Source organism: Ischnura elegans, chromosome 10 (assembly GCF_921293095.1).
Source record: "Ischnura elegans chromosome 10, ioIscEleg1.1, whole genome shotgun sequence".
NCBI classification, from domain to species: Eukaryota; Metazoa; Arthropoda; class Insecta; order Odonata; family Coenagrionidae; genus Ischnura; species Ischnura elegans.
In genome coordinates this window covers 34,543,013-34,557,639 of record NC_060255.1, presented here as the reverse complement: position 1 = coordinate 34,557,639, position 14,627 = coordinate 34,543,013, and the positions used below count along the sequence as shown (strand labels likewise).

Here is a 14,627-nt window from a genome sequence, read left to right as displayed (position 1 = left end):
CCAAGACTTCATGAGAAAAAATCATGGTTTTAAAGCTTGGGCATGCAAAAATGACTGCCAAATTTGTTAAAGTTTCATGCATACGAGAAACACAATCAAGACATTTGTATTCCTGCATTGTGACAGATGAAAATTTAAAATATGGAATGCTATAAAAAGCATACACAAACTAGGGCAAGAGGATAAATTCCAGTGCCTCCCTTTGAAAAGAGAGTGATATTGTAAAGGATCCTCTGTCAGCATTTTTAATGAAAATCTGTAAAGAGTAAATCCAGTCAATACCTTCTGTTGGCAAGGATCTCCAAGGAAAGCATCAAGGGCAGCCACGCGCACTCTTGTTGGGACATCGTTGACGGCACACTTCATGATGGCATCAGCAGCTTCAGCAGTCAATTTCTTGGCATTCTGAAGGCCTTTAAGGGCTCCAACAATCTAAAATTAGCAATAATTGAAATATCTGTAATAACACCATACAAATGGCACCAAAAATTTCAAGAGAAAAAATCACAATCGTAGTAAAAATAATTTTCACAACATGTTTGTCGAATTTCAAATTAGCAATTACGTAGAAATGGGAAAGTCTTTCTGCAAGGACAAAACAGCATTTCATAAAACTTTCTTTCATCACATTTAAAATTTATTTAATTTCAGTCACCAAAGTTCAAATATCATTTGAATTTTGAAGCCAAATGCATGTTCTCACCTCATTTTCGTGCTCCCTGTTGACTGGCTTGCATCCTTTTCCAAGCTTGTGAGCAAGTTTTCCCACAAGAACTTTGAACTCAGGAATAGTGTCATCACACTGATGTTCAGAGCAGTAACGTCCAACAAGGGCACCAGCTCCAAGATAAGCCGCAAGTGGTAATGATGGTGACTCAAGGAGAGACTGAGAACAAAACGGGGAAATCATCAACAGCTCGAACACAATAAAGAGCTTGTTTTACAACTATTCTAAACACACCCGGAAAAGAGCTTGTTTTACACCCAAGAAAGACTTTGAGGAGTCAAATGACATCCTTGTTATCATTCAGTGGTCCTGAATATGCTTGCATCAACTATATCAACATTTAGTGAAAAAAAACCTAGTGATCGAGCATGAAAAACTAATTTTGACACACATGAGTATTTTAGATTAACCACTTACAAGTAAATATTTACCTAATGTATTTTGCCACAGGTGCAAACTTTTATAATTTGGACTCACTTTAAATACGTAATGATGCTTTATTTCTGACCACTAACTGAATTCCATCAACTCTGCTACGGATCTTCCATTTATTGGTACTTATCTAGTCTTTTACTCAATTGAAGCACATGTGACAATTGTTTATGGTATCATATGTAAAAATTATCGCAATTGCAAAAATTTCAAGGGGCACACACTACACAGTTCTTACTTCTGACAGTGATCTAGGTCTTTTGACAGCTTCCATCAGAATTTTTGACGTGATATAATTCTATTTTGTACTAATCTACATGCATTCATCTGCCTACTTATGGATATAATGGTTAATTTATGAGTGATTGCCATTATTAGCTGTCAGGTCAACCATATTGACTTTGATTAATTTAGCGATTCAGCAAAGACAAATTTGAATGCAAAAATGGAAAATATATTTTTCTGAGATTTTTTTATACAGCTCAAAAGAAAAGGGATCACAACATGCCTTCCCAAACTTCAGAAACAAAATAAAAGTTGTAGCTAAAGCTTTGAAAATACCTCAAATATTTTTGGAGAGTTTACTACGCCAAGATCAAAAGAATTACCTAAGTTGAGCAAATGTAACTGGTGAAAAATCATTGATCTTGATATCATTCATAAGAAGTAAAGAAATCGCAGAGTTGGAAAAGGGTCAAAATGATCCCATTCCATCCTTCTAGGCTTAAGGCTGCATTGCTGATACTTACAGCAACAGCCTTCAAGGATCCACGCGTGGCATGGCGGATGAAGGAAAATCCAAGATAATACAGCTTGGAAACCTCAGGTGACAATTCTTTAGCATTAATCAGTTGAACCACTGCTTCAATTGACTGACCAGTGCCAGTTTGTCGGAGAGCATCAAGAAAAACGGACCTGGTGGATTGAACAGATAATTTTTTTTATGAATAGAGAAAAACATTTAAATAAACAAAAATCTTGTGTGCTTAGAGAGGAAGTATATAAGTTATTAAGTTTAGGTTGAGTCAAAACTGAGTACAAAAATAAGTTTCTAAGAACCAGTATACAAAATTCTGAACAGGAAACTGATAACACTGGTGTGGGTGAGAAGGGCATGTATCTTCAGAACTTAACAAATAAACATGAAATTTGTGGGAGGTTCAAAGTGTAATAAATAAATAAAAAATACAATCACCACCCATTCCAGTGAGATGAGCAGGTTATCCGCCACATATCTCATGATTATTGGAATTAATATAAAATGAATTATAGATGTGAAAAAAGTGGCATATTTTAATTCTTTTTTGTTGTGTCCTCTGGATACAAGCTTTACAATTTCACAACAAATCAAGTCCTCCAGATCATATTTTATAAATTTGGATTCTTCTTTTAATTTTATTAATTGTGGACAACAAAGAAGATGATTGATTAATTTGAAGCATTTTTCTTTGCGAGAGATTTGAATTTATTTTTTCTGAGTAGCAGTGGCACAACTGGGAATATACTTTGATGGGTATGGGAGGGCAACTCCTCACCTAAGCTACTAAGAAAATTTTTGAAAAATGACCCGCCTCCAAATACATTTTACATCATTTTGGCACTAAAAATTTTATATTGATAAATGAACTTTAACTTTAAGCAGATGCAGTTATTATAAGTCAAATCTAGACAATGGTTGTAAATATTTTTTTAATTTATCTGAGGCATTGGGGGGCGGATCCATCCTCCCTCATAGTAACGCCATAGCTGCGAATATTATATTTGTACCTTAGGTGTAGTAAATGCAAGACTTACTTGGCAAGCTTCTTGCTAGTGAACCCAGTTCCAGCCTTCACTTGAGAGTAAACACTCATCAGGCATTCTGCATTGGCATAACGCATGACACGGGTGAGGCTACGGAATGCACCAGCTGATTCAGTACTGGCTCCTCCAACAAGTGATTTTTCAGCAGCCTTGAGAGCATGAGTGACGTGTTCAACTGTAGCTTGATCTTCAGGGTTAGCCCCTCCAAGGTTCCATTTGTGGGCATCAAAAAGGATTGATGATCCATGGCCATTGGTGACTAGAGATAGAATACAAACACTGAATTAGAACAAATTAACTACACTTCATTTCTACAACAATAAGCTCCGGTGAATGAATATTCTTCAGACCCACCACTGGGCAAGAAAATTTAAGCCAGCCGAATGTTTCCTATTCTTATTCATAGCCCATTCTCATCAACTTAAAAGTAGCTAATGAATTGGAATGTGACATATCAACTGCCTATCATTATCTTACCCGGAGGAAAGCCCAGGAAAAGTTCATTCGAAGTATTCGCTAGGAAAGTATGAATTCATAAATAATAAGATTGCAAGGTTTTTAACCACAAGCTAAACGGTGGCATTACTCCAGATAAGAACTACTTATTAGATTTTTAAGGCTGACCCATTAAAGAGATAATTTTTTTCAAGATCATGGGTCGAGAACTGATGTTAGGAACCAATCAAGAATAAGAATTGTATGTAGCAAAGGTGGCAGCTCTCTGAGAACAATCACAGACTGCGCACTTCTTGAGGTTCACTGATGAGAAGTCTTACCAGGTGGAGCAGGGCTAGGTTGATGTTTGACGAGTGTTAGCCTAGTTGTCACAGTCGTTTGAGCACCCGAACCACCATTTGAGAATGGACGGAAAAGATAACTTTCTTCACCAACAGCAGAAACAACCATCTTATCCTTAATGGTCTGCTCAACTTGAAGAGTGGACTGAAGCAGGGGCGATGAATGCAGTTCCTAAGGGATGGCATGACAAGGGCATTTATTTATTTCCAATGGATAACACCATTTTACAATATAGATAAAATGAAGAAAGCAATTACGACTTGAACAATAAACAAAAATTAAATCTATAACAAGTTATTACTTCAAAAAAATACCGTATAAGCTTGTGTAAGAGGCGCACACGTGTAAGAGGCGAACCCCTATTTTGAGGATCGAAGCAATAAAGAAAAAAAATTTTGCGACATTTTTTTTATCCTATCGTGCGGTGTTGCAGACGTATGCCTGGAATTTCGACAGTTATCGAAATGTCCTCTTTCAGTACTATTTGAAAGAGGAAATTTTGATAACTGCGGCGGCATAAGAGGGAGTAGAAAGAGTTCCGATCCTCTCTTTGCATACGCCATCGCTCTACGTTGCTTGTCCTACTCACGAACAATTTTGTTTAAAAGCTCTCGCAGGAGCATTGCAATAGAATTGCAGCCGTGGAAAATTTTAAGGCAAAACACGACAGGCAAATGGCATGAGCTTTCCCAAGAGATTGAACAACAATCGGGGCAATCTCAGCGCCGTAGGATAATAACCACGTCGTAGATTTAAGGCCCCATGCACACGCACCGATTTTGGACGGCCGGTAAAATGTCAGCCGTCCACATTCCAACAGTGAACAATGGGAGAGCATTGGATCTTGCACACGTACCGACCACACGCCGGCACCAGCAAAATGCCGGTTAGCTGCCGGCCATTGTCACTGTGGATCGCCGATGCCGGCTCAAAAACTTAGCAACGTATCGTTTGACCGGTAAAAATCCGGCGTGTGTGCAAGCATCGCTTCGCCGGTAAAATAGCGGCCAATATTTTACCGACCGTCCAAAATCGGTGTGTGTGAAAGGGGCCTAACGGAACTACACTCGGCTCTCCATCAGCTAATGCCTCTGCCGTTTTTTTCCTTTCCGAGACTCCACAGGAAAATATCAAGTTACAGGGGAACAATGGAAACGTGTTTCATCCCTACCCCATTCCACCAACTGACCTTTTTCGGTCTACCAGGTTCAATTCCCCGAGTTTCTGGAGGTCAAATGCTACGTGAGTCACCTTCTGAGCTCGAAGATATCTCGATATCTTTCAGCAATTGTATGACACGCACGACGTTCTAAAAAGAATTAGACCTAACGCGACGTATATCTTACAGCATTTAAGTTTTTTGAGCTCTAATTGATTGACACAAAGATTTATAGCTAAAATAAGGCTACTAATATTCAACATAGTCGAAACAGCACAATTTCGAAAGAAACAAGCGTAGCATAAGCGCATTCAAACAAGACGAGACGGACTGGAAACTCAGGCAACGCAAACTGCGTATATCACATTGCTGCGCCTTCGCCCCTTCGCTTTAAAGGTAACGACGTCACATGCAAGATCGGACGTGTTCTTCCCTTGCTCCTTCGCTCGTAGCTTTAAATACGGAGGGGAGGGAGCCCTCTTCCCCTCGACCTCTCCTTCGGCGCTCTTCACTTAGAAGCATTTCCGATTTCTTCTATCCACCATTAATTCCAACAATGAGTACACTCGTTCGAATTTTTTCAACCGCAGGTTTTGACACCAATATTACTATATGCAGTATAAATGCCGCGGGATGCCCACTCGTGGCAATAAATTTAGCGCGCGCTCCGGAGCGAATCACCCCGCGCGATCTTTTCAATGTTCACCTCTGAGGTACCGACGTGACGGCGCGATGCTTGCAAGAAATTCAAACAGGAGCATTTTAAAAATACGTCACTAAGGGAGAAACTCCCCTACCTGCCGCTTGACTTTGACCCAGGGTTTCAGATGACTGACTCACGCTGAAAACCAAGGCCACTCAGTTCCCCTTGAACTTGCAACCGGTGATGGGGAGGGGGGGAAGATAAGAAGTTTGTGTAAGAGGCGCACCCCCATTTTCGGCTGCAATATCTGGGAAAAAAGGTGCGCCTCTTACACGCGCTTATACGGTAAGTCATTGTAAACATTCCACAGATTATGGAATTAAAATTTGAAAAAGGAGATAACTTAAGTCAATTTCGCAAATTATTAGCTATTATGCAGAATTAAAATGATGCAATTGAGAAAGTTCTACCATTATAAAGACAAACATTCTTACCGAAGGTTCATCATAGTAAGTGGAGAAGAAATTATTGTGAAGGCCTTCACGATGTGCACAGCGATTTAAGTTTCTGTGCTTCGTCACCTTAAGTACACCACCCTCTTCATGGTAGGTGAAATCTGTTGGGCAGACACCAAAGATGTCAGTCTGAAATTAAAAAGGAACATTAAAATCATACCAGAGAATCAAATTACCAAGATTTTTCTGTCGTGGTTTTGATGTAGATCAGATGATGACGAAAGAATACTGCACTAGTTCCTTCATGTCACAAGAATCAGATGATATATTTGTTCATCACCATGAATTATAAAACACTCATTTCAACCTAAATAAAAACAATGTGATTGTTCTACAAAATTACCAAGCCATGGTACCAAGATTGATAAAAGATAAACACTAAGCCAGCCAAATATATTCCACTTGATTAATTAAAAATAAAATAAGTTACCAGGTCATGCAAGGAGTTAATTATACTGCAAACCCATATGCAACAATTGATAACGTTAATCCACTTCACTTCAAGGAATGTACAGTCAGATGGTTGGTTAGGTGACAAAAATTTCTGCTCTGAACAGTGAGTATCTTCTCTTTGTACAATTCCGGCAGAAGATGCCTGAAGGACAAGCAATAGATACCACTAACAAAACATTCCACCAAAATAACCTGTAAGACATGAATTTTTGGAAGCACAAAAACTACTGATCACATAGCCATAAAACCAAAAATTTTAACATTTTAATGCATTGATTGGAATAATCAAATCATAATTTTAAAGCAAGAATTACTTCAGGAATCAAGATGAATACAAAAGCTGAATTTCTGGAACACCTAAATACACTGAACTTTAGTGCCTTAAATTTGGTTAGTTTCCCAAAAGTTGATTTTCAAGATTTCTTTACATTTTCATAAAGAAAACTAGACACAGAAATTTGGATGTGTCTCAAGTTAAATTATTTCTGTGACAGGCTGGCATTATTATGGCCTGACACATCTCTCAACTATAGGATACAACTGCAATTAATGGTCAACACCAACACAATGGAAGTATTTCATGGGGTATTCCTAGGAAACCTACCTCATGAAGGCTAGCAGATCCAGATGGTTGTACTTTCGACACTTGCATAAGTGACAGAATTGCACGTTTTACGTTGACATCCACAGGGGTATCACCATCCTCAACGCAAACATCAGTTCCAAGCCGACCATTGTTCCATGAGAAACCAAGAGGATGTCTCTCACAGCTGGCAAAATCTTGGAATTTCTGGAAGAGTCACATAAAATGACAATTGATGCAAAAGAATGACTCAAAATTTAAAAAAGCAACACAATGTACATAATTGTGTCTCCATCTATCAATTTTGTATCTCCATAATTATACTACAACAAGTAACCACTCAGATGCCGTATACAAAACTTAAAAATAAGATACTTATTTACATGTAGAATTTTAGATTCAAAATACAATTGACAGAACAAAACATTCAAATAAATAATATTAGAAAATATTTTGTTTGAAATGATTATATAGATTTAAGTTCACAACCTACTCAGGCAAAGAGATGAAATAATATCCGTCTTAAGCAATAACAAGGCAAATACAGAGAATGATCACTCAGCAATTTGCCAGCAGGCCATACAGCCCATTTTAACTTAACTTTATGCCATTAGCAAACTTTAAATAGCCCTAAAACTTCTGCTGGCTTAATTACGGCAGCAAACACTGCATGAATTTTAATGGCTGGAAAACCATTCATGAAACAAAGCCATGCCAGGGAAGTCTGAGTCTAGTCATTTGAGTTATTCCTTGTCACAAAGATTTATAGTCCAATGGTATGTCTAAATCATAAAATTAGCTAATTCCAGAAATTTTACCGTTTAATAACATCCCACATATTTTGCAGAGTGAATTCCAATCACCGTTCTTTTATCCTTCAAATCTGACTGAAGAGAGAGATTTTTTGTAATAATGATACGAACAACTGTAGTAATTTTCAGCACTTTTTAATTTTCACTTAATATTTAATTTGCTCATAATAAAATTAAAAAGTGTAGAAAATTACTATAGCTCTTTGTATTATTACTACTAATGCATTTCCACAAAGTGAGCTTGTCCACAATCAATCTGATTTTTTGTAAGTTCAAAGTATTTAGGTCTTCAGCAACACTAAAATTATAGGACATACCAAGGAATTCCCCTTAATAGAAACCCCCACATATCTGATGTGTTATCATTGCAAACATCAAAATTTTCACACGATTGTTGATGATGAGATAAACCAAACATGTAGTATTCCAATTTTACCTACCTTGCCATCGGCACCAGTCACATGGACCTGCAGTAGCTGCATAACGTGATCGCAGTTTGCACCTGTATGCAATTCTGCCCGACCAGTTATATGCAACCTCTGCCCTCCAGGTGCCTTGTGTCCGCCGGCTTCCTCATCTTCACAGGTTACAGCGGCACCTGGTACGCTCGTTTCAGTTGATGCCTCAAAGTAGTACACATACGTATGTCCCGGTTGCACATTGAACTTGAAGTCATGTTGAGGGGCTGAAAGGTTAAGAAAAGAGAATATGAGACACAGAAATGATAACCATCAAATATCTTGCCCTTTTCATGAGAGCCTGATAGGCAACTTGAATTGTGTGACAATGAAGGTCAGTGAGCAATAATTGCACTCATATCAGTGGCGGATACAGACGGGGGGTGCGGGGGGCGCGCGCCCCTCCCTTGCGGGTCCGGCCGTATTGGCAAACATGGCAGAACCACAATTGTGACTTTTTTTATATCATAAGATGGCATTGTCTTATATATGTGTATAATTACATTAATTAAAATTTTTGAACGTAGGTTTTCGCAGCGAGGGGCATCGTTGATAATGGCTTCCGGGTGCAGCTGCGTGTTGCGCTTTGTCGTGCGAGCTTTCGCGACCGTTGCAGGACACATTTTATTGCGATATCGCGATAAAAAGTAAAGGCAACGCAATATATCTTTTGCACCCCCCCCTTGAGTGTTTTCTGTATCCGCCCCTGATTCATATTCAAACGCCATAATTATAATATTTAAAAAAATTAATTTGATCTGCCCTGAATGTTGGCTTTTTTTTGGAGCATAAAGCTCCTACCGCAGTCAAAATCTCTTTAAGTAATGGTGGTTGCAGCATGGCTAGGATATTATTTTAATTTATTCCCATCACACATAGTGAAAACTTGAAAACATGGAAATGTTGGCAGTTATGCATGCATCATATTTTCCTTTTTCTTCCTTAGATATATGGATGGTAATAAATACTGACTGAAGGGCAATGAGGAAAGGGTGCACTAATAACACTAATCCCAATGAAATGAAATAGAAGGATTATAATTTCCTCTACTAATAGAGGAAAGCTAAGAAAGACATGTCTTGATGATTAAGGAAGTACATAATATGTAATTTCAAATGTACAAAGAATGGAAAACGACTGTAATAGATTGGAATGCAGGGCTACGAGGATAAGGCTTGGTCTAGGGGGGATAATGATGCATTATGGTCTTCATTAAGTATTCATTGTATGCATACATATTTATGACCAAAAAGCAACTAATATTTTGATATTAATTTATTTGGCCTTGGGAATTTTTTTTTCAGTTTTCCTCAAATACGAAAAACGAGCCTTAGATAATTTGATAAATACCAAAACAAAAAGCAATGACCAGGTGAGCACTAGTGATACAAAAACACATATTTTGAGATTTTTTAATTGTTGTTGGTTTTAATGTTTTTTTTTCAAATGCATCTCTCCCTGACTTTATGAGAAAATTAAGAGATTAAGATATAAAGATTAAGAGTAAACATACCAGTTCCACATCCTTTACTGCATTTCCTGGGGGAGTCTGAAATGGAAAAATACAAGTTTAGAAACGAAAATTGAATAGAACAACCCCATCCACTGCAACCAAAGCAAAAAATACACAGTGAGCTCACAAACTACATGGGTAATATGAAAAATCAGATATTGTAAGCTACAACCGGCAAAGCAAGTATGTTTATATGCTTCCAATAGAAAAAGCATTTTAAGTAAAATTTCACGACAGTGATATTTCCTTTTGTTAGTGTATAATCCATTTTTTTTTATACTTAGAGTCACAGAAATGATAAGCATAAAATATCTTGCCCTTTTCATGTGAGCCTGATAGGTAGGGATCTTGAATTGTGTGACAATGAAAGTCAGTGAGCAATAATTGCACTCATATTCAAACGCCATAATGGATATCTTGCATTCCCTTAATACTGCACTCTCAAGGAATAAAGGAATTAAAAGCTCCATAGCGGCGGGCTGGCTTTTTTTTGTTGTGTGCGCCGACCTTATCGCCGATGATTTCTACAGTGCGAATTGGTCACTAATAATAATAAATTGGGTTCCAAGACTTAAAAAGAAGAGAAACTATGATGAAATATTGAGCATATTCCGAGAGATCCACAATCTAATTTTCAGCAGACTTCGCGTAGACACCGCGGCGAGGACTAGTTTCCGTTGCCGGCGCACACTTCTAGAACTAACTATCCAACGAATAAGCAAATTTAGGAAGCGTGCAGCGTACATACGGCCAGTGTAAGGTATAATCACTTTCACCGCATTTCCCAGACAAAAATTCCAGCCAAAAACTACGTGCGACGACGTCTCCTTATGTTTCCCATCTTTATTACAGCAAAATAACCAGTAGTTGACGCACTATCTGTGTAAACCTTTCGCATTTCAATGGTATCTATAGTCTGCAGCAAAAAACATCAGTTTTCAAGGTCTAATTTTCCCAAGCAGTCAAATGTCTGCTGCTGTTGTTTTTAATTCGACCTCAAAAGTAGCTATTCCTACACCTTTCAGGAAGGCAATTCAATGAGGAGAACGCATCAATCCCATTCCACTCGTAGTTGTCGCATTTCTCGTTAGAAACGCGTTTCTCGTTGAAAACTTACGCGATCCTTCAAGTAAAATTTAGTCTGAACCCAGTCGCCGAACTAGGGTGGGGCAGAGGTTGCATGTGCCCGGGCGGCAATTTCAGGGACGGTAACATTTGACAAGTTAATAAGGAAAAGTTAATTCGTTTTTCGCATAAAATCATTTAATTATAGATTACTAAACTTGGCTCAGAGTCATGTGGCCACTAAGCCTTCGTCATTTTAACGACACTATTTTTTATTGTATACTTTATAATGTAGGCCACAAGTCTTTCATTGAAAATATTTTTTCGATAATTCTTTTTACTATGATTTGTAAAAAAATTTTGTTGTAAGTGCGGGGGAAAAGATACTATAACATACGTAATTTTTTATTACAACATGCATTTTCATAAAATTTGGAATATTAATTTGGAGCTTCGTAAAAATGACAAACGTTTACTGATCCAGGGTTAACAGTAATCATTAAGTTATAAATTATTAAACTGACCTTCCCCCCCCCCCCCCCCAACGAAATAACTCCCAGTTCCGGTCTTGTCTGTACGTCATATTTCAAGATTTAACAACATTATTTCCTCAGATGTATACATTTTAAATGCGAAATACATACAAATATTGAAAAAGATCTACTCGATATCCCGTAAAAATTCCTTTCGAAAACATAATTTATAAAAGATGATTTTGCCACGAAAAACATCAAAATAGGATCAGTCAAAAGGGTGGGATGCGTCCTCGACGATTAACACGGAATAATATCATTCTACCTAAACTGCCAACGTCACTTCTATAAGTTCATAATATTAAAAGCCTATTCCCCTCACCAGCTTTTAGCATGATGAGAGAGTGGCAAGGCTCGCACCCATCCCCAATCCTTTACATATTTATAAAAAGCTTAACATATTTTACTTTCAACCGAAATCCAATGCGAAAGATTGATTTCCACCGATTTCCACATTCATATTATATATAGGTGATGCAATAGGGTGGTTTCCTATTATTTTTTTATTGCCTAAATCGAAAGATTATTACTCCTGGAGTACGTATTTCACGCATTTAGATTTTTAAGTGACGATATCTATTTTTCGCGATTAAATGAAAAGTGAAAATTTTCAAGCGCGCGAAAATGCGACGGCTAAGTATGAATGCCTGGAAATCTCTCCGTGTGACGTATTTCTCGTTCCCGCAGCCGCCCCGTGAGGTGACCTTGAGGGAGGCTTGAGCGCTGATACGACGCAGGCTGCTAGCGGGTAGCTGATTACAGTCAAATGGATACATTAGCTCGCAAAAATACCTTCAGTTTCTCCATTCAACATCAAAAGAAATAAAAAAATTGCATTTAAATCGAGAAAATTTTCTCTGAGCCGACCACTGCGCGAAGACACCCGAGCGTTGCCGAGGCCAGGCGTGACGTCATAGGTGCCTCAACAACCGTAGGGAGTTGGGAAATACGCTGAGCGCATGGTGTAAAATTTGTTTTGAGGGAGTATTTAGCCGCTCATCGTCACTTTATTTTGTTCTGTTATTCTTGGGCAAGTTTTCCTATTGCTATTGTGCCTAGATTATTACTTGGGATATTAATAATGTGGCATCGGGATGCTGAAGTACAAGCGTTTCACTTCGTATGTTTTAGTTATCAGAAAAATGGATGATAACGCTGCCACTCGTTCGAATAGTACACCTGAAATACATCTACATAATACCCCGCAAGTCGCCTAAAAGGCGTGTGGCATGGGGTGTTAGGACACCAGCCTTTTTTTAGGACACCAAAAATTGATGCCACGACCCTCACGGAATTTGTTAAGACAAATTATTGCTATACGTCGGCGGCAAATGGAGATGTAAAAGAAACTTGTAATACTGGAGGATAACGATCGTAAGCTGTGCTGTTGACATCAGAGTAAGCTGTGCTGTTGAATTTGGCAACGCCGAATTAGCGGAGAAGGTAGTCCTATCCGTCCTATGGTACGAATTCACAGCAAAACAGTCTGCACACAATCCACATGTGAGATCACGAATCGGTTCTGCTGCCAACACACACACAAGCTACAACCTATTTCAATAATATTGGTAAATCCACAAACAATATACTAGCATATACCATAAAAATATAGTTGGAAATAGGCAAATACTCTTATCAAAAACTGGAAGTCAATGTCACATTCTTATATTCTTCACGTACAACTTACAATAACAGAACTCGTTATGATGAAAACAACTATTTATTCACTGATTTAAACCCTTAAATTAGCCCACACAAGTGACTTTTCTCACTACTATTCGTTGAAATAATGGAATAACAAACATCACACACAGTTTTTATTTCAATAGCGTGATCGTGAAATGTCATATCGACGGTGAACAACGGAGATTAGCATGCCACTTACAATTTTTACACTACTGCTAGACATTTATCGATAGCGTAATAGCACTTTTTACAATAGGAGGGAACACTCAAAATTAGAAATTGTATTTTTTTATTTTTAACCAAAAAGATATAAATTAAAAACACACACGCCAAATTTCAGAGCTCAAATTCGATTTTTAACCGAGATAAGTACCCAGACGGCACAGAACCCTTCGTATCTAATTCGTATGTAACATAGTACCCATTGACTACGGGGATACTATGCCGCTCCGTCGCTTTTCGTCAATGGATAATTTCCATTCGCGGCCTGTCGACGAAGCGCGTACGCAGCATGTGAATGTCCGCTATGAAGCACGTACGATAGGATACGAAGCGCGCAGGAACATAGCACTCATGCCCCGTTTACACCACGATCGTACCGACGTTGATCGCGACTACTGCACGTTTACACGTCTAAAAGTTACCATCGTAACTCAGTGCTGCCCTCGTTGTGGAATTGTGTCAGGTAACAACTGACGACGATACTGCGTGAGAAAATTGAAATCCTGGAAATTAAGAAGCAAAAGAATATTAATGTTTTCATGTGCTGAAACTGCAGCTAGACCGAACTGTCGGTAAAACGTTAAAGAATGTAGGTTTCTTTATGGGAATCTGTCCCAAGTTTAGAAATATTCATGCGGTAAAGACAGTAGATATGTCTCCTTGCTACGTTCCAAATTGGAATATTTTGCTAACTGGTGACTTTATTATAATATCGACTCAATCCGAATTGAAGGTGTCCAAAATAAATTTTTCAAATTAAATAATTGCGATTTATTAATCTCTTTGTCTGATTACAACACTTCATATATTCTTTCCCTAGTTAATTTGATAACTCTTGCACGACCAAGGATCCTCCAACAAAGGCATATTCCTCTACAAAATTATCAATTAATATTTAGATTGTTCCTATCTCCTTTATTAGTAACTTTTAATGGATCCCGTCATAGCTATATAAATCCTCACCTGCTTATTTTTAACTACCATAGAGCAAATTATGTCTTCAACTCCCAGCTATGATGAGATAAAACTAAAACTAGTCACAAGAGTCCGTGAAGTCTTTAAGAAACTAGATTCTTCGAGAGAATATCTCAAAACATTCAAGAATATTCACGCGTTAAAGACAGTACATATTGCTGTTATAGTTTAACTAGAAAAAGCTTAGATTTCGGCTTGATTCGGCACAAGTATTGATATCTCCACGTCCTCATCTAAATGTTATGGTTAT

The 14,627-nt window shown here is 38.0% G+C and overlaps 1 protein-coding gene across 1 annotated transcript in view; it reads right to left on the bottom strand.

Moving 5' to 3' along the window:
• LOC124167252 (apolipophorins-like) overlaps positions 1-14,627 on the bottom strand; it is a 190,002-nt gene that overhangs the window by 158,375 nt on the left and 17,000 nt on the right. Inside the window, exons 2-10 of the mRNA XM_046545138.1 lie at positions 9,897-9,932; positions 8,366-8,610; positions 7,135-7,320; positions 6,057-6,206; positions 3,739-3,931; positions 2,954-3,221; positions 1,909-2,074; positions 704-886; positions 283-432 (exon numbers count right to left, since the gene is read on the bottom strand). Coding sequence (XP_046401094.1) covers positions 283-432; positions 704-886; positions 1,909-2,074; positions 2,954-3,221; positions 3,739-3,931; positions 6,057-6,206; positions 7,135-7,320; positions 8,366-8,610; positions 9,897-9,932 — 1,577 coding nt within the window. The remainder of the gene's footprint in view (positions 1-282; positions 433-703; positions 887-1,908; positions 2,075-2,953; positions 3,222-3,738; positions 3,932-6,056; positions 6,207-7,134; positions 7,321-8,365; positions 8,611-9,896; positions 9,933-14,627) is intronic.